The 19,921-nt window shown below is 38.4% G+C and overlaps 1 protein-coding gene across 6 annotated transcripts in view; it reads right to left on the reverse strand.

The window, feature by feature from the left end:
• The window catches only part of CFAP95 (cilia and flagella associated protein 95), a 122,367-nt gene that overhangs the window by 34,597 nt on the left and 67,849 nt on the right, over nt 1-19,921 (reverse strand). For all 6 annotated transcript variants that reach the window (XM_027105714.1, XM_027105717.1, XM_027105719.1 and 3 more), the window contains 2 exons: nt 11,572-11,690; nt 10,642-10,701 (listed from right to left, as the gene is read on the reverse strand). In XM_027105714.1, coding sequence (XP_026961515.1) covers nt 10,642-10,701; nt 11,572-11,690 — 179 coding nt within the window. The remainder of the gene's footprint in view (nt 1-10,641; nt 10,702-11,571; nt 11,691-19,921) is intronic.

Raw genomic sequence — 19,921 nt, forward strand, 5'->3', positions numbered from 1 at the left:
AAGTTTGTTTTAATTACCTATTGCTGTGGCTTAAATGTTTCTGACTTAAAATAACAACCATGTTATTACCTCTGATTATTATGTAAGATGATGGGCTCAGCTGGGTGGTTTTTCTGCTCCATGTGATGTCAGTTAGAGCTACAGTCATCCAGGTATTTGACTAGACTGTAATATCCAAGATAGTTCACTCACATGGCTGGCAGCTGGTTTTGTCTGTTGTCTGGGAGCTCAGTTGGAGCTGTCAAATACAGTGTCTTAGTTCTCCACCATGTGGCTTGGGTTACTTATAGCATGTTAGCTAGAGTCCAAGAATCAGAAAGCAACAACTACCAGTCCCTTTAAGGTCTGCACTCAGAAGTCTGAGGACGTCAGTTCTGCTACCTTCTATTGATCAAAGCCAGTCATAAGGCCAGCTCAGAATAACCTCTGCCTCTTCAATGGAGCTGTAGCATGCATGTACAGAGAGGGAAGGAACTGTTGGCGGCCACCTCGGGAGACAAGTGACCACACTTTCACCAGTACTTCCTTCAAGAGTTTGGTGCTCAAGGCTAAATGTAGCAATTATCAGCTCTGGGTTTACAAAGGAAAGTGATATTCAGAGTCTTAGTTGATCTATCATTCAGAGAAGCAGCTTAGTAGAGTAGCTAAGACCATGAACTTTGAGGTATGACTGTCTCAGTTAAAATCCTGGCTCATTATTACTTACCAGCTGTGAGAGTCTGAACATGTTACTTGACTTCTCTGTACCTTTTTTCCCCCCTCCATGGAATGTAGATGATGATGGAACCAACTCACAGAGTTTTTATAAGGAGTAAATAAGTCAGCACATGTAAAGCTCTTATAATGGTGCCTGGCACATAATAAACACCATGTAAGTATTTGCTATTATTAGTATTACTCAAGTTATAAGTTATTCAAGCTTGATGACGAGAAAAAAAAGGGGAAATACCAGCTCACATAAAAAGAATATAATCGGAACTCTTTTTCCACACCTCTGCTTAGCTTCATTTACAGATAGATGCTCCACTAGCAGCAAGACGCCCTCTGTAACTTGTCACCTGGAGCACTAGAGGGCACCTTGCTCAAAACTCTGATTACTATCCTAGAGTGCTTTCTGATTGGCCTGGCCTGGGTCATATGCCCAACACTTGGGTTTGTGGGGAGGTGGGAGTGGAGAACAGAATCAGCCCATTTATCATACAGACTAACTGGACTGCACTGAATGGGAGAGAGAATGTTATCCGAAAGAAGAAAGCTGGACACACAGAAATAAAAGGTCCTACAACAAATAAGAAGGGGAATCAACAAAAAGATACATGCACCCATATGTTCATAGCAGCACTATTCATAATAGCCAAGACATGGAGACAACCTAAATATCCATCGACAGATGAATGGATAAAAAAGATGTGGTATCTATACACAATGGAATATTAGCCATAAAAATGAATGAAATAACACCATTTGCAGCAACATGGATGGACACAGAGATTATCATACTAAGTGAAGTAAATCAGAAAGAGAAAGACAAATACTATATGATATCACTTATATGCGGAATCTAAAATGTGACACAAATGAACTTATCTACAAAACAGAAACAGACTCAGAGACATAGAGAACAGATTTGTGGTTTGCCAAGGAGGAGGGATGGATTGGGAGTTTGGGTTTAGCAGATGCAAACTATTATATATAGAATGGATTAAAAAACAAGGTCCTACTGTATAGCACAGGGAACTATACTCAATATTCTGTGATAAACCATAATGGAAAAGAATATGCAAAAGAATATACATAAGTGTATATATATATACCCATATATGTGTATGATATATATATATCTGAATCACTTTGCTGTACAACAGAAATTAACACAACATTGTAAATCAACTATACTTCAATAAAATAATTTTTTTTAAAAAAGAAAGGGTATCAAGAATTGAATTCAAAGGACTTCCCTGGTGGCACAGTGGTTAAGAATCCCCCTGACAATTCAGGGGACACGGGTTCAATCCCTGGTCCAGGAAGATCCCACATGCCACGGAGCAACTAAGCCCCTGTGCCACAACTACTGAGCCTGCATTCCAGCGCTCACACACCACAACTACTGAGCCCACGCACCTAGAGCCCATGCTCCACAACAAGGGAAGCCACCGCAATGAGAAGCCCCCACACCACCGCGAAGAGTAGCCCCCACTCGCCACAACTAGAGGAAGCCCGCGCACAGCAACGAAGACCCAACACAGCCAAAAATAAATAAATTAAAAAAAAAATAGAATTGAATTCAGGTCTGTCTCATTCTCATTCCATAGTCTTTTCACCACACCATTCTCCTGTCCACATTTTCTTTGTTGTTATCCTCATCACCATCACCATAGGGCAATTTCTAAACTCTTTTTCTTATGGACAAATGTCCAACAACTGGGTGGTATTTTACCAAGAGACAAGCCACAACACAAGCGCCTGAGTAGAAAAGAAAGTAAATGCCTTGCACTTTGAGAAAAAACAAACAACAAAAAAAAAACCTCCTGCTATTCATATTCAGTCCCTTTCCTCTGAAGAGGGCTAAAGGTTTTGTAAATGTTAAATGCTCCAGTGAGAGGACTAAATTGAGAGAGTTTAAACTGTGGCCTAAGCTTGCTACTGCTGCTGTGAGGCAATCACTCTACACACATATCGATAAGTGCTCTCTGCCAACAATGAAAACTTAACCGTCTGAACTACTTTTTTTTTTTTTTTTGCGGTACGTGGGCCTCTCACTGTTGTGGCCTCTCCTGTTGCGGAGCACAGGCTCCAGATGCGCAGGCTCAGTGGCCATGGCTTACGGGCCCAGCCGCTCCGCGGCATGTGGGATCTTCCCGGACCGGGGCACGAACCCGCGTCCCCTGCATTTGCAGATGGACTCTCAACCACTGCGTCACCAGGGAAGCCCCTCACCTACTTTTTGGCCGCATTTAACTTTTCCATTTATGTGACTACAGATGCCTTTCTTCTTTAGAACCATAAAATTTTAGAGCAGGAAAGGACTTTACAGATTAATTGGTTCAATCCTCTCATTTTCCAGATGGAAACAACTGGAGCCCAGAGAGGGTTGTTAGCCAGGACAAAGTCACATAGCAGGTTTAGTATAGGTCCCAAAGTAGAATCCAGGTCTCCTATTTTCCTACACCCTTTCTTAAAAACCACACTATGTCCAAAAAGCTACCCAGTGATCTAAAACACTACTAATTTCTTTCTTCTCCCGTCATGTGGATCACATAAATGTTTGGATGATTCTGGAAACTAGACATTTATCATAAAATTTCAACAATAAACACTAATCACTACCACCAGACGGCAATGAAATTTAGCAAAAATGACAGGACACATTAGTTAGAGCTGACCTTATGAGAGGTCTACCTTGCTTCTTCTCTATCCTCTAGTAGGTGGTCAGTACTTCTGGGCTGACCTCAAACTGACCCAGGAGCCCATGGACCTGCTTCTCACCCAGCAAATATTCTATGCCAGAATTGGCTTTTTCCCGTAAAAAAAAAAAAAGAACTTCTCCTGTGAACCATTATCCCAGGACCACATACAGTTATATATGTATATTTAAATAAGGGTTTCTGAGAAATATGATCTTAAAATTATATTTATACTATATCTCTTTCAAAATTGGATTTGCTTTATATAGTTTTTGTTCTGTTGTTCTATCATTTTGCTTTCTGGTTTTTTGTTTGTTAAATGGTCACAGACACAGTCGAGATATTATATGCGGAAAACCTTACTTCTTAGAATAAATCAGCTACAACTGTCTGGTTCTACAGACGAATCATGTGATTTTGTATTAGATAATCAGACATCGAGGAGGCTTCTGATAATTAGTGAGTGAGTTTTCCATGCCTCATAAAGAGTACTTCCAAATTAAGTGAACGTTCCTTGAGGATTCTTGAGAACAAGGTAGGAGAGCAAAGACAGACTCTTAAATTAACTTACATCTTCGTGTTCCCATCCACTTTTCCTATGTGCCTTAAAGGCAATGTGCCTCACTACTTTTCTACAACTTTAAAGTCTCTATCCATGTCGTAAAAGTAATGTGTGTTAGAGACCCCTAAACATGCAGCTGTATCCATTTGAGACCATAAGAGCACTGTTAATGTCTAAGAGGTCTTTGAGCCTCCTTGATTTCACCCCTTCCATCACTGGCCAACGCCAATTTCTTGGTAACTCACTGATGCGATCGACTGTGAAGAGAAGCAATAACTCTAGTTCTGGATGAGCTCAATCTAGCCTCAAAGCATACTGATCTCATTTTTAAAGTGTAAGTCATCAATATCACTTTTGGTCTCAACCTGACTGTTCCATATATTGGATTTGTTTAAAATTTATCTCCATCTGTGACATATGTGGAAGGAATTATCCACCAAGCCCTTTTCTCTAGTTTAGGTGAGAAGTGAAAAGTCCAGTGGTGTCAAACATTCTAGTTGTTCTGATTTTCAGTATGTTCCACTGAGATGTTTGCTGCCAATTTAAGGAAGAACAGTGTTGCGTCTCCATCACATTGGTTCAAAATAAAGTAGGTGGGCTATTGCTTGAGTTGTGAGAAAAGAAACAGACTGTCAAATGCCATCACTACATAATGGATGTTATCTAAAATTAAGATAAATGCATCTGATTAATGTCTCCTTAATAACAAAGCTATACCTATATTCTGATTTTTTCCACTGAGGTAACCTGAAGTTTAAATTTACATTATGATTACAGCTTTTCTAAGTTGAAGCACATTATTTTGGTCCATTGAGCAAACTCATTTTTATTCATTGCCTTTTAAAGTTGACATTTAACTCCTACAGCTGTACAGTTGGCAAGAAGCAAAAGAATATTTAATATTCAAGACAGCAGATTCTGAAACACCACATTGGGCTTCCCTGGTGGTGCAGTGGTTAAGAATCCACCTGCCAAGGCAGGGGACACGGGTTCGAGCCCTGGTCCTGGAAAATCCCATATGCCACAGAGCAACTAAGCCCATGCACCACAAATACTGAGCCCGTGCACCTAGAGCCCGTGCTCCGCAACAGAGAGAAGCCACCACAATGAGAAGCCTGCACACCGCAATGAAGAGTAGCCCCCGCTCACTGCAACTAGAGAAAGCCCGCGTGCAGCAATGAAGACCCAATGTAGCCAAAAATAAATAAAATAAATTTATTTTTAAAAAAATAAATAAGAAATAAAACACCACAGCATTCTATGGTATGGAACATCCTATAATCAGTGTACATTAACTGAAAGAAAGAATTATATATGGAATTAGTGGAGGATGGTTGATGGTGCTAATGTATTTATTTCCTTGCTAATACTTGTGAATCAAGTAAAACAAACAAGTAATTCTAGCATTTCAAACTAATAAGGGCTGATTTTCTAAAAGACCATGTCATTTAATGTATTTACCAGAAGAGAATTGAGAACAACTTTGGCTCTTCAGGCCTTAAAGTCCTAAATCAAGTAAAATAGGAATTAGTCATACCCCTTTTCCATTATAATTTGCTGTTCAACATCAGAAATAACTAACTGGTTCATTCAAGAAATTAATTATACCTGCTGCAGGTCAGGCTCTCTGTTAAGACTGTGGGAGAGTTGCGACTTCAGAGCACTGAATTCAGAAAGAAAGACAAATAAGAATATAAGTAACAGCAAGCTAAATGAATAGTGTAAGGATAAAAGAAGTACATGGTGCTATGAACACCCACAAGGGACCTACCAGATAGGCTGGCAGTAGGAAGGGAAGGTCCTCTGGAGGAGGTGACATTTCAGATGAAACTGAATGACTTCAGGGTTAAGATTGAATGTACACATCGATTCTTGCTTTCTCAAAAAGCTCCACTAAAATCAAAGATACTCAAAAAAATAAAAATAAACCCACAAGAACAAGGAGAACATCCTCTAGAGGAGGTGACATTTCAGATGAGACTGAACAACTTCAGGGTTAAGATTGAATGTACACATCAAATCTTGCTTCCTCAAAAAGCTCCACTAAAATCAAAGTTACTCAAAAAAGTAAAAATAAACTCACAAGAACAAGGAGAACAGCAAAGGGACAAGAGAAATAAATTTTGGAACCTCAAGAGATGGACGAGTGGTCTCTGACTTAGCAGAAAGCTGAATAAATCCTAAATCAGCAAAGGAGGATTGGGGGAGAGCTGTTTGAGAAGCATATGAGCTCTGGGCTCCTCCTCCACATCCTACTGCTGGATAACGGCCCCTCCCCTACTCCAGCAGGAAACTAGAAATTTATTCACTAGGAAGGGTGAAAGAGAAAGTTCTTGACCAACAACACAGTTCGGTGACCATACACGACGAAGGATTACTATTGATGTCCTAGCCAACTGCCCTACTCACTTCAAGAACACAGGCACCAGCCCTTCGCCATTCAGATGGGCAATTTGGGGAACTTCCTCTGGGGAATGTGACTAGTCCGTGAGGAAAGACTAAAAATACTGATACCAGGGCTTCTACAAAAAAAAATGGCCCACCTAGACTCCTCCAGTGAAGCTCCAAATCAACAAGCTTCACACACAGGTTCTGACCCTCATCTCTTAATCATGCACAGAGAACCAAGAATTAATTACCAAACATCTGAGGAAAGCTTCTAGTATGGAAGGTAGAGACCAAGCAAACAAATAAAAGGCAAATTAATAAAAAGTATCTTGGAGGAAATAGATACGATGCATGAAGAAAAAAATTAAGGAAAACAAACTATTAACATCCCCACACAGATAAGATAGTTCAGTCATGAAACAAACAACAAAAAAGGATTCTATAAAAACAGAAGGATTCAGAAAACAAAAAGAGAACTCAATAGTAGGGTTGAAGACACAGAGAGTAAAGTAGACAATAAAGATAAATATAAAATAGAGAGAAGATGAGGAAATTAGAGAACCAGGCCAGGCAAACCAACATCCACATAAAGGATTTCCAAAAAGTGACAACAGAGAAAATGGAGGATATAAATCATCAATGAAATAAATCAAGAATATTTTCCTGAGGGCTTCCCTGGTGGCGCAGTGGTTGAGTCCGCCTGCCGATGCAGGGGACACAGGTTCGTGCCCCGGTCCGGGAAGATCCCACGTGCCGTGGAGCGGCTAGGCCCATGAGCCATGGCCGCTGAGCCTGCACGTCCGGAGCCTGTGCTCTGCAACAGGAGAGGCCACAACAGTGAGAGGCCCGCGTACCGCAAAAAAAAAAAAAAAAAGAATATTTTCCTGAACTGATAGATATGTGTTTCTAGATGAAAAGGGTTTGCTAAGTGTCTAGCCCAGCTGATCTACATAGCATTTACCATGTATGTACATATTACTATTTTAACTGTTTTACATGTATTAACTTGCTTAATTGTCACAACAACCCTAGCTTTATAATTATCATCCCCATTTTACAGATGAAGAAAAATGAGGTACAAAATTGTTAGGCAATTAGCCCAAGTTCACACAGCTAGTAAGTGGCAGGGCCAGGATTTGAAAGCAGGTAATGGAGCCCTAAAGCCCACTACACAATACTACCATGCAGGAGGGAGTACCATTGTGAAATTTTAGAATACACTATAGACAGTTCTATTTGATTTTTTAAAAGCAGGAGTATGTACTATTTTGATAGTGCATGCAGAGCCCAGCCCTTGGCTAAGAACCTGAGGGAAATCCCATGCAGACTACTGTTCCTATCTCCAAACACAACTTCCTTCTGTCCAATACTGTATCCTACAAATTCCAGTTACATCAGAAGCTCTAAATTCCTATTCCCGCCTCCCAGCTCAACAATAACACTGCTCTACTCATGGGCTCACCCCACTGCGCTGCAGCCAGGAAAAGTGACTTCAGTGCATACGTGATGCTCACATCTCATCTTCAGGAGCACAGAACCACACTGGTTGCTATCCAACCCTTGACAACAGTTGCCTAATATGTTTTGCTCAGTCCTGTAGCTATTTGTGGCAGGATAGTAAGTCTGAAACCAGTCCTCATATGCCTGAAGATATCTTTATTTGACTCTCACATTTAAATAATTCTGGGTTCAAAATTCTTTTCCTTCAATATTTTAATATTATGCTCTTGCATCCAGTGTTGCTGTTGGGAAGTTAATGTCAACCTGATTTTTATTATTTTGCCTTATTTTGTAACTGTCTTTATTTCTCTAAGTAATAAAGCTTTAAATTTCGGTTCCATTGGTTTTAAATTCCTGTTACATTTGTTCCATCAGGTCTACTTCATCTGGTATAGGTTGCCTATATCTTTTCATTCTTCATGATTCTTTTGTTCTTTACATGTGTCATGATATTTTTTTAAGACCTGGAATTCATCTGTATTATTACTAAGACGATCAGTTGCCTCTGCTTTTTTTTTTTTTTTTTTTTAATGTGTGCCTCTGCTTTTGATGACTACATAAGTGGTCCACTGAAAAGGGAGGCTTAGCTGGTGTCTTCAGTGTATGCATAGGAGATATGAGTTGAGTGCCTCTACTGCACTTCTCTGGGCTTAACTGCACTTATTTTCCCTGGCATTTCTTTCTCCTCAAGATATACTGCCTAGTTCCTCTATATCCGAGATTGCTTTCCCTAATTGGAGTTGGGGAAGACAACTCAGGGTCCTCCTGGCTATCTGTACTGGCATTATAGATCTCAATGCTGAGGTCAGAGCTGCAGGGAGGTAGGTTGCTGGCATCAAAATTTCTATTGTGTAAAGCCCTGGGTGTCTCATTTTCTGTCCTGGGCTGAAAACAGCAGTCAAAATCAATGCAGAAAAATCCAACTTGGAGCATATAATCCAAGTTTGAAAATGCAATAGATAAGCCTTTTTCAGCTCCTATCCAAGCCTGGCCCACTGAGATTACAGCTCTCACCCTGGGTTGGCCCAAGTCTCCATGTAGAGACCTCAACCCTGCCTTCTCTCTTCTCCCGTCATCCCATCCCTAAGCAATCTTCTGCTCTAGCCCATCATTTTCTAAAGATTTTCTCAGAGTTTTGATATAGCTGTCAAAGTCTGCCTCTGGATTCATTCTGTCTACCCATGTCTTTATTGGAATTTCTAGATTTCAGTGCAAGAAATGGAGCCAGTAGGATGTTTTTAGTTCATCACCTTGTTAGAAGCCAGAAGCCCACCTCCTCAACGATCATTCTGGGAATACTCCCTGTGGATCCTCCAGCCTACTTAGAGATGCTACAGCAGGCTGTAGGGGACACAGACCAGGCCAGCCTTGCAGGAGTAATGAAGATTAGAACCCACAGTTTAAAACACCTGGCCAAAATTATAACAGATGACTATGAAATGGGGTGGGGCATTATTATTTAGGGTACTCTCCACCCCCACCCTAGGCAGACTCTGCAGAACAGGTTAGCTCTAATGCCAGATAGCTCTCAAAGGAAGCAAAAACATCTAAATTTCCACTGATGATATGTACTCATATCTTCATAATACACAATCCAACACTTAGAATTTTTTCATGCTTGTAAGTACCTATATTTCATCACTTATCTATTTATCATTACAGAAATTATGAAAGTTTGTCTTCTTTAGAAAGATGAGTGGAAATTTCTTTTCTGTAGTAACAAGTCATGCTGCCCCCAAAAGAAATTTATGTATCAGTAAAGAATAGTAGTTTCTTGCTATACACTCAATTCTCATTATTCACAGTAATATTCTATAAAGGCACTGTGAATTAGCAAATCCTGAACCCCTTCCTAGCTCTGTAGGAAATACAGAGCTAGGTTCCTTCAAGCCTCTGGTCACAACATTTTCATCAACCAATCAATACATACCTTGGTTTTATGTGTGTTTCTGTTTGAGACATTTTATTCATTATATAGTTGCCTCATTAATGTTGAATATGACCAACCACACTGTAACTCATGCCTGAATGAAGCTTATCTAACACACCCATTTTCTTCATAAGGCACATCACAGCCTTCTTGCCCTTGGAAACACTAGATAGCACTTTAGCACTACACTTGGAAGCCATTTCAAACAGCAAAATCACCAACAAAAAACACAAAAAAATGCAAAAGAAATACATGACCATGAAAAGGACACTTGCATACAGTATGAGAGTTGGACCAAGAAGGCAGAGTCTTGCCTTGTTCCACCTCAGCTGAGAATGTGTGCATTGGGTGGCTCAAATTTTTTGCCACTTTATGTATATCCATTAATGACTGCAACAGCACCCTTAGTATTGATTTGGGGGTTACAAATAAATTTTAGCAAGTAAGAGAATTTGTAAATCTAGAATCTACAAATAATGAGTATTGACTACTATATTATTATTATTGCTTGCATATTGATGGGAAAAAACTTTTGTTAAAGGAAAGAAGTCTAATGCTGATTTTTTTTGTACACACACACACACAAACACACACATATCACTGTTTATAATTGTTTTTAAATGATAATCTATTTTTCTTCTAACAGGTTTGTTGGTATTAATAAGTTGGAAAAAAATAAACACAATTTTTTTAAAAAAAGGAAAGAAGTCTGTAAGATGGCACATAAAGGGCACTTTGTCGACCTTGGTTCACCCCTCACTCCTTCACCCCTGCAAACAAACCTCCTGAACCATTAAGAAACATTTTGTGCAATCTGCAGCAGTTTAGGGACTACAAACATTTTGAACATTTCATACCAATCTGATGGGTGTCTAGGAAAGAGAGCTCCAAAACCTGTGGCAGGCAATCCAGTGTCCCTGGAAACAAGATAACAATTTTTAGAAAACATGTCAAGTTGATATTTATAAACTTTCAGAGCTATATAAAACTAATTTGGGAGCTGAATTTTTATTATAATTTTTTAAAGGATTTCCATGTTTGCAACTTTAATGCACTTTGCAAAATAAAATGTCCCAGCAAGTAAATGGAAAGAAATTTCAGCATTTTGTCCAATAACTACAATACAAGATGAAGTCTATGTCACACATTTCCATGGAAAGGCGCTATGCCAGGCTGCAGGACTACAGATGTGACTAAGAAACAGTTCCTACCCTCAAGGAACAATCTCAGAGGAAACACTTTCATATAAATAACTTGAATGTAAGTCCAACTGCTATGTAGAACATAAAATGCTCAGAGAGCCAGAATATGAGAGCAATTAATTCTGATTAATGACAGCTTACCTAATTCTTACTGCATGTCAGGCAGTATTTTTATGCACATTTCATACTTTTCATCTAAACTTAAAACAACCCTATAAAGTAGATACTTTCATAATGCCCATTTTATGAACTGAGGATTATAGATACTGCATAATTTTCACAAGTAAATTGTGGAGATGGGGTTCAAACCTAAGTCGTCAGAACCAGGACCAGAAAACAATGTGTAAACGGGAAATGACATTTTAGAGGGACCTAGAATGCGTAGTGCTGATTGGCAAACAAACAAGGGAAAGGAATTCCAAACAGAGGGAACAGCATGAACAGAAAGCGTGGAAGCTTGAGATGTGTTGATTGTGCTTGATGTGGTCCTGTAATATGTACCTGGGGCCACTATACCTCTTCACTACTTATATAAACCCTTTCCTGAATGTGCCTGTTCTAAGCAAAGGACAGTATGAAGCATACCTTTCAATAATTCCAGAGCTCATCGTTTCCTCATTCAATAAAGCCTTGCTCTTTATTTCAGCCAATTCTGTGTTTAAACAAACTTGTGCCATTTTCTCATGTGTTTCTGATATCCAAATCTGGAAAAATAAAAGCCGCATACAAGGAAAATAAATAAATTGCCACAAATGCTCAGTTACTAAAATATATTTCTGAAGTACATTCTGATTTTAATTGTTGACTCCATTAACATTAAAAAATAAGAAATGTCCCAAAGCAGTCAACGATTACATCATAAATATGTGAAAGTGGCAATTCTTTACTATGTTTTGTTGGAAAATAAAAATCAAGTTGGTGTTTCCATGAAATGGAAAGTACTGCATTCAACTACATTCCAATGCTTATTTGCTTTCTATTTCCTTCTCAAGATTAGTATATTTTAACTTCTCTAAGTAAGAAAATGTACCAATCACTTTGTAAATCACATAGGACTTCAGATACCATCATCATTATCCATTCTCTATCACAGAGGATAATTCAATGAATTATCAAGCAATTATCACTACGAGAAAAACCTGATAATTACAGGGTGTACTAAAGTCAATTGCAGAAGCATCATGGTAATATCTAGAGGATCTCAGAAAAAAATGGGTGCTGAGGATTCAATATTCTTCCCATACAAAACTCTAGAAGATCACAAATGTGGAGGTTCACAGCAGAGATTCAGAACTCACCACCACCGAGAAACCAACTACTTTCTCAAATCTGAAGACTAGCTTCCCTAAGACACCCAATGAAGCCCAAGATCACATTAATTCCACTAGATTTGTTCAGAAAAGAGAAACTACTGTTTAGAAATTTGGAGACTTCAGCTGCAAGAGTATCATAGCTAGAGTCAAATTCCTTTGGTCCATTTTTGTTAAGTATAAAAAGGCTCTGTAAAACTAAGAACCCATCCTACACAAAGCAATTTTAACTGTAGTCTCTGATCCTGGTTCCCTGGTCTCCTCCTAGGCTTCTATGACCACTGCCCGCTAAGACCTCAACCTTCTAAATCACCAGCCTCCAAGCCTAATTTCCTAGCTCTGACTCCTGTACTCTTAGCTCAACTACTCTTCCTCACAGATTCCAAAGTTCACAAGTCAATGGCAGGGGACACTGTATTGGGCTTCATATTTTATACTTTAATGAAAAATAAGACATTATCTTTTAGGGAAAAAATTACTAGGTATCATTTTGTTTTAAGGTATAAGGTTGACCCCAAAATTAACCTTAGATATACTCCCATCATTTTTTTAAATTTTATTGATTTATTTACTTTTATACAGCAGGTTCTTACTAGTTATCTATTTTATACATATCAGAGTAAATATGTCAATCCCAATCTCCCAATTCATCCCACCGCCACCACCACCACCCCCACTTTCCCTCCTTGGTGTCCATCCATTTGTTCTCTACATCTGTGTCTCTATTTCTGCCTTGCAAACCGGTTCACCTGTACCATTTTTCTAGATTCCACATATATGCGTAAATATACAATATTTGTTTTTCTCTTTCTGATTTACTTCACTCTGTATGACAATCTCTAGGTCCATCCACGTCTCTACAAATGACCCAATTTCGTTCCTTTTATGGCTGAGTAATATTCCATTGTATATATGTACCAAATCTTCTTTATCCATTCATCTGTCGATGGGCATTTAGTTTGCTTCCATGATCTGGCTATTGTAACTAGTGCTGCAATGAACATTGGGGAGCATGTGTCTTTTTGAACTATGGTTTTCTCTGGGTATATGCCCAGTAGTGGGATTGCTGGGTCATATGGTAATTCTATTTTTAGTTTTTTAAAGAACCTCAATACTGTTCTCCATAGTGGCTGTATCAATTTACATTCCCACCAACAGTGCAAGAGGGTTGCCTTTTCTCCACAACCTCTCCAGCATTTGTTGTTTGTAGGTTTTCTTATAATGCCCATTCTAACTGGTGTGAGGTGATACCTCATTGTAGTTTTGATTTGCATTTCTCTAATAATTAGTGATGCTGAGCATCTTTCCATGTGCCTCTTGGCCATCTGTATGTCTTCTTTGGAGAAATGTCTATTTAGGCCTTTGGCCAATTTTTGGATTGGATTGTTTGTTTTCTAAATATTGGGCTGCATGAGCTGTTTATATATTTTGGAGATTAATTCTTTGTTCATTGATTCATTTGCAAATATTTTCTCCCATTCTGAGGGTTGTCTTTTCATCTTATTTATAGTTTCCTTTGCTGTGCAAAAGTTTTGAAGTTTCATTAGGTCCCAGTTGTTTCTTTTTGTTTTTATTTCCATTACTCTAGGAGGTGGGTCAAAAAAGATCTTGCTATGTTTTATGTCAAAGAGTGTTGTATGTTTTCCTCTAAGAGTTTTATGGTGTCTGGTCTAACATTCAGGTCTTTAATCCATTCTGAGTTTACTTTTGTGTATGGTGTTAGGGAGTGTTCTAATTTCATTCATTTACATGTAGCTGTCCAGTTTTCCCAGCACCACTTATTGAAGAGATTGTCTTTTCTCCATTGTGCATCCTTGCCTCCTTTGCCATAGATCAGTTGACCACAGGTGCGTGGGTTTATCTCTGGGCTTTCTATGCTGTTCCATTGATCTATATTTCTGGTTTTGTGCCAGTACCATATTGCCTTGATTACTGTAGCTTTGTAGTATAGTCTGAAGTCAGGGAGTATGATTCCTCCGGCTCTGTTTTCTTCCCTCAAGATTGCTTTGGCTATTCAGGGTCTTTTGTGTCTCCATACAAATTTTAAGATTTTTTGTTCTAATTCTGTAAAAAATGCCATTGGTAATTTGATAGGGATTGCATTGAATCTGCAGATTGTTTGGGTAGTATAGTCATTTTTACAATATTGATTCTTCCAATCCAAAAACATGGTATATTTCTCCATCTGATTGTGTCATCTTTGATTTTTTCATCTGTGTCTTATAGTTTTCTGAGTACAGGTATTTTACCTCCATAGGTAGCTTTATTCCTAGGTACTATATTCTTTTTGCTGCAATGGTGAATGGGATTGTTTCCTTAATTTCTCTTTCTGGTTTTTTGTTAGTGTACAGGAACACAAGAGATTTCTGTGCATTAATTTTGTATCCTGCAACTTTACCTAATTCATTGATTAGCTCTAGTAGTTTTCTGTTGGCATCTTTAGGATTTTCTACATATAGTATCATGTCATCTGCAAACAGTGACAGTTTTACTTCTTCTTTTCCAATTTGTATTCCCTTTATTTCTTTTTCTTCTCTGATTGCCATGGCTAGGACTTCCAAAACTATGTTGAATAAGAGTGGCAAGAGTGGACATCCTTGTCTTGTTCCTGATCTTAGAGGAAATTATTTCAGTTTTTCACCATTGAGAATGATATTAGCTGTGGTTTTGTCATATATGGCCTTTATTATGTTGAGGTAGGTTCCCTCTATGCCTATTTTCTGTAGAGTTTTTGTCATAAATGTGTGTTGAATTTTGTCAGAAGCTTTTTCTGCATCTATTGAGATGATCATATGGTTTTTATTCTTCAATTTGTTAATATGGTTTATCACATTGATTGATTTGCATATATTGAAGAATCCTTGCATCCCTGGGATAAATCCCACTTGATCATGGTGTACGATCCTTTTAATGTGTTGCTGGATTCTGTTTGCTAGTATTTTGTTGAGGATTTTCACATCTATACTCATTAGTGATACTGGTCTGTAATTTTCTCTTTTTGTAGTATCTTTGTCTGGTTTGGGTATCAGGGTGATGGTAGCCTTCTAGAATGAATTTGGGAGTGTTCCTTCCTGTGCAACTTTTTGGAATAGATTGAGAAGGATGGGTGTTAGTTCTTCTCTAAATATTTGATAGAATTCACCTGTGAAGCCATCTTGTCCTGGACTTTTGTTTCTTGGAAGATTTTTAATCACAGTTTCAATTTCATTACTTGTGATTGGTCTGTTCATATTTTCTATTTCTTCCTGGTTCAGTCTTGGAAGGTTATACCTTTCTAAGAATTTTTCCATTTCTTCCAGGTTGTCCAGTTTATTGGCATAGAGTTGCTTGTAATAGTCCCTTACAATGCTTTGTATTTCTGTGATGTCCATTGTAACTTCCCCTTTTTCATTTCTAATTTTATTGATTTGAGTCCTCTCCCCCTTTTTCTTGATGAGTCTGGCTAAAGGTTTATCAATTTCATTTATCTTCTCAAGGAACCAGCTTTTAGTTTTATTGATCTTTGCTACTGTATTTATTTCTGCTCCGATCCTTATGATTTCTTTCCTTCTACTAACTTTGGGTTTTGTTCGTTCTTCTTTCTTTATTTCCTTTAGGTGTAAGGTTAAATTGTTTATTTGAGATTTTTCTTATATCTTGAGGTAAGATTGTATTGCTATAAACTTCCCTCTTAGAACTGCTTTTGCTGTATCCCATAGGCTTTGGATCATCATGTTTTCATTGTCATTTGTCTCTAGTTATTTTTTGATTTCCTCTTTGATTTCTTCAGTGATCTCTTGGTTGTTTAGTAACGTACTGTTTAGCCTCCATGTGTTTGTGTTTTATATGTTTTATTTCCCTGTAATTGATTTCTAACCTCATAGTGTTGTGGTCAGAAAAGATGCTTGATATGATCTCAATTTTCTTATATTTACTGAGGCTTGATTTGTGACCCAAGATGTGAACAATCTTGGAGAATGTTCCATGTGCACTTGAGAAGAAACTGTAATCTGCTGTTTTTGGATGGAATGTCCTATAAATATCAATTAAATCTATCTGGTTTATTGTGTCATTTAAAGCTTCTGTTTCCTTATTTTCTGTCTGGATGATCTGTCCAGTAGTGTAACTGAGGTGTTAAAGTCCCCCACTATTATTGTGTTACTGTCGATTTCCTCTTTTATAGCTGTTAGCATTTGCCTTATGTATTGAGGTGCTCCTATGTTGGGTGTATATATATTTATAATTGTTACATCTTCTTCTTGGATTGATCCCTTGATCATTATGTAGTGTCCTTCCTTGTCTCTTGTAACATTCTTTATTTTAAAGTCTGTTTCATCTAATATGAGTATTGCTACTCCAGCTTTCTTTTGATTTCCATTTGCATGGAATATCTTTTCCATCTCCTCACACTCAGTCTGTATGTGTCCCTCTGTCTGAAGTGGGTCTCCTATAGACAGCATATATAAGGGTCTTGTTTCAGCCAGCCTGTGTCTTCTGGTTGGAGCATTTAATCCATTCACTTTTAAGGTAATTATCAATATGTATGTTCCTATTACCATTTTAATTGTTTTGGGTTTGTTTTTGTAGGTCCTCTTTTTCTCTTTTGTTTCCCACTTAAAGAAGTACCTTTAGCATTTGCTGTAGAGCTGGTTTGGTGGTGTTGAATTCTCTTAGCTTTTGCCTGTCTGTAAAGCTTTTGATTTCTCCATTGAATCTGAATGAGATCCTTGCTGGGTAGAGTAATCTTGGTTGTAGGTTCTTCCCTTTCATCACTTTAAATATATCGTGCCACTCCCTTCTGGCCTATAGGGTTTCTGCTGAGAAATCAGCTGTTAACCTTATGCGAGTTCCCTTGTATATTATTTTTCATTTTTCCCTTGTTGCTTTTAATAATTTTTCTTTGTCTTTAATTTTTGTCAGTTTGATTACTATGTGTCTCGGCATGTTTCTCCTTGGGTTTATCCTGCTTGGGACTCTCTGCAATTGCTGGACTGGGTGGCTATTTCCTTTCCCATGTTAGGGAAGTTTTCGACTATAATCTCTTCAAATATTTTCTCGGGTCCTTTCTCTCTCTCTTCTCCTTTTGGGACCCCTTTAATGTGAATGTTGGTGTGTTTAATGTTGTCCCAGAGGTCTCTTAGGCTGTCCTCATTTCTTTTCATTCTTTTTTCTTTATTCTGTTCCTTGGCAGTGATTTCCATCATTCTGTCTTCCAGGTCACTTATCCGTTCTTCTGCCTCAGTTATTCTGCTATTGATTGTTTCTAGTGTATTTTTCATTTCAGTTATTGTATTTTTCATCTCTGTTTGTTTGTTCTTTAATTCTTCTAGGTCTTTGTTAAACATTTCTTGCATCTTCTCGATCTTTGCCTCCATTCTTTTTCTGAGGTCCTGGATCATCTTCACCATCATTATTCTGAATTCTTTTGCTGGAAGGTTGCCTATCTCCAGTTCATTTAGTTGATTTTCTGGGGTTTTATGTTGTTCCTTCATCTGGTACATAGTCCTCTGCCTTTTCATTTTGTCTCTCTTTCTGTGAATCTCATCATTTTTGACAGTAAAATATTTCAGTAAATCAATCAATACCATTGAAAATTATATGAAACAAAGATATTGCCAAACTGAAATAATGAGTATGAAAAGGAAATAGATAATAGCACTAGTGGTTCTTAAGTTTATTATATTCTGTATCAGACACCATATTAAGCACTTTATATATGTTATTCCCCTAAATACTTAAAGCAACCCTGAGTGTTGTATGTCAATCATCATGGCAGAAGGAAAAGAAAAATCAAATGGGGAATGAATAGAGTTTAACAAAGAATCTATTTATAAAAGTGTGGCCAGAATTCAGAAAATAAACAAACAATGATGAAGCACCCTGAAGACAGCAATATTGGGGAGGCATAGGGTAGGGCAGTTATGGAACCCAGAATGATCTACAGCTATAAAGAGAGGGTCACTTGATACTTGTGGCTTTCAGAACAGACACAGTGTTTTAGTCTGTTCTGGCTATGTTACAAATATCACAGACTAAGTGGCTTATGAACACAGAAATTTATTTCTCACAGTTCTGAAGGCTGGGAAAGCCAAGATCAAGGCACTAGCAGTGACTGGTGAGTGCCTACTTCCTAGCTGATAGACAGCCATCTTTTCACAGTGTCCTCACAATGGCAGAAGTGGGGAAGGAGCTCTCTGGTGTCTCCTTTATAAGGGCATTAATCTCATTCATGAGGACTCCACCCTCATGAATTAATCACCTCCCAAATGCCCCATCTCCTAAGTCTATCACACTAGGAGTTAGAATTTTAACATTCGAATTTGGGAAGGATACAAATATTCAATCCATAGCATACAGCCACTGCCAAACCATGGCCCTGCAGGGAGGAAATCACAGGAATAAATGTCCAAGCCAACTCTCCTCCCACTGCTGATCAACTGTCAGTGCCTTCCAAAGGCCAATTCCTGGCAATTCACAGGAGGCCAGAGGGCAAAAAAGCTCACTGATGCAATCCATAAAGGTCAGCCTGCTTGGCACAGAGCAGGGTTGAGAAGGGTGGAGAGTGGATCTGGAGGGAGAAAGGAAGGACCTTTGGCATAGTTTATCTTCATTTTAAAGAAGGGAAAACTGAGGCTGAAAGGGATAAAGTAATGCCCAGCTAAACCAGAGAGAAAAGTAGAAGTTCCACAATTCAAAACATGCAGTCTGACTCTTTCATTCATTCATCCATCCATATCTGTGAAGTGCCAGGCATCCTACTAAGTTCTAGAGCTAGAGTATTAAATAAAACCCAGAGGCTATCCTGGCTGTAGCTTAGTTGAGTTGCAATAAATCATGGGGATAATGGTAATAACAAGAGCACATGGCCAGACACCATTCTAAATGTCTTCACATTAAATGCTCATGAAAACTCTATCCCCACTTTACACCCAAGGAAATAAAGACATGGAAAACTGTAAACTCTTGACCAAAGTTACAACCTAGTAAGTGGTGGAGCCAAGAATCAGTAAGAAGCCATCTGACTCCAGAGCCCACTCTTTTTTTTTTTTAACATCTTTATTTGAGTACAATTGCTTTACAATGGTGTGTTAGTTTCTGCTTTATAACAAAGTGAATCAGTTATACATACACATATATTCCCATATCTCTTCCCTCTTGCGTCTCCTTCCCTCTCACCCTCCACATCCCACCCCTCCAGGCGGTCACAAACCACCGAGCTGATCTCACTGTGCTATGTGGTTGCTTCCCACTAGCTATCTATTTTACGTTTGGTAGTGTATATATGTCCATGCCACTCTCTCACTTCATCCCAGCTTACCCTTCCTGCTCCCCATATCCTCAAGTCCATGCTCTAGTAGGTCTGTGTCTTTATTCCCATCTTACCCCTAGGTTCTTCATGACCTTTTTTTTTTTTCCTTAGATTCCAATTTGTATGGAAACACAAAAGACCCCGAATAGCCAAAGCAATCTTGAGAACAAAAAATGGAGCTGAAGGAATCAGGCTCCCTGACTTCAGACCATACTGCAAAGCTACAGTAATCAAGACAGTATGGTACTGGCACAAAAACAGAAATATAGATCAATGGAACAGGATAGAAAGCCCAGAGATAAACCCACGCACATATGGTCACCTTATCTTTGATAAA

Source organism: Aethalodelphis obliquidens, unplaced genomic scaffold, assembly GCF_003676395.1.
Source record: "Aethalodelphis obliquidens isolate GAN/ISIS:26980383/991018 unplaced genomic scaffold, ASM367639v1 scaffold7, whole genome shotgun sequence".
Taxonomy (NCBI): Eukaryota; Metazoa; Chordata; class Mammalia; order Artiodactyla; family Delphinidae; genus Aethalodelphis; species Aethalodelphis obliquidens.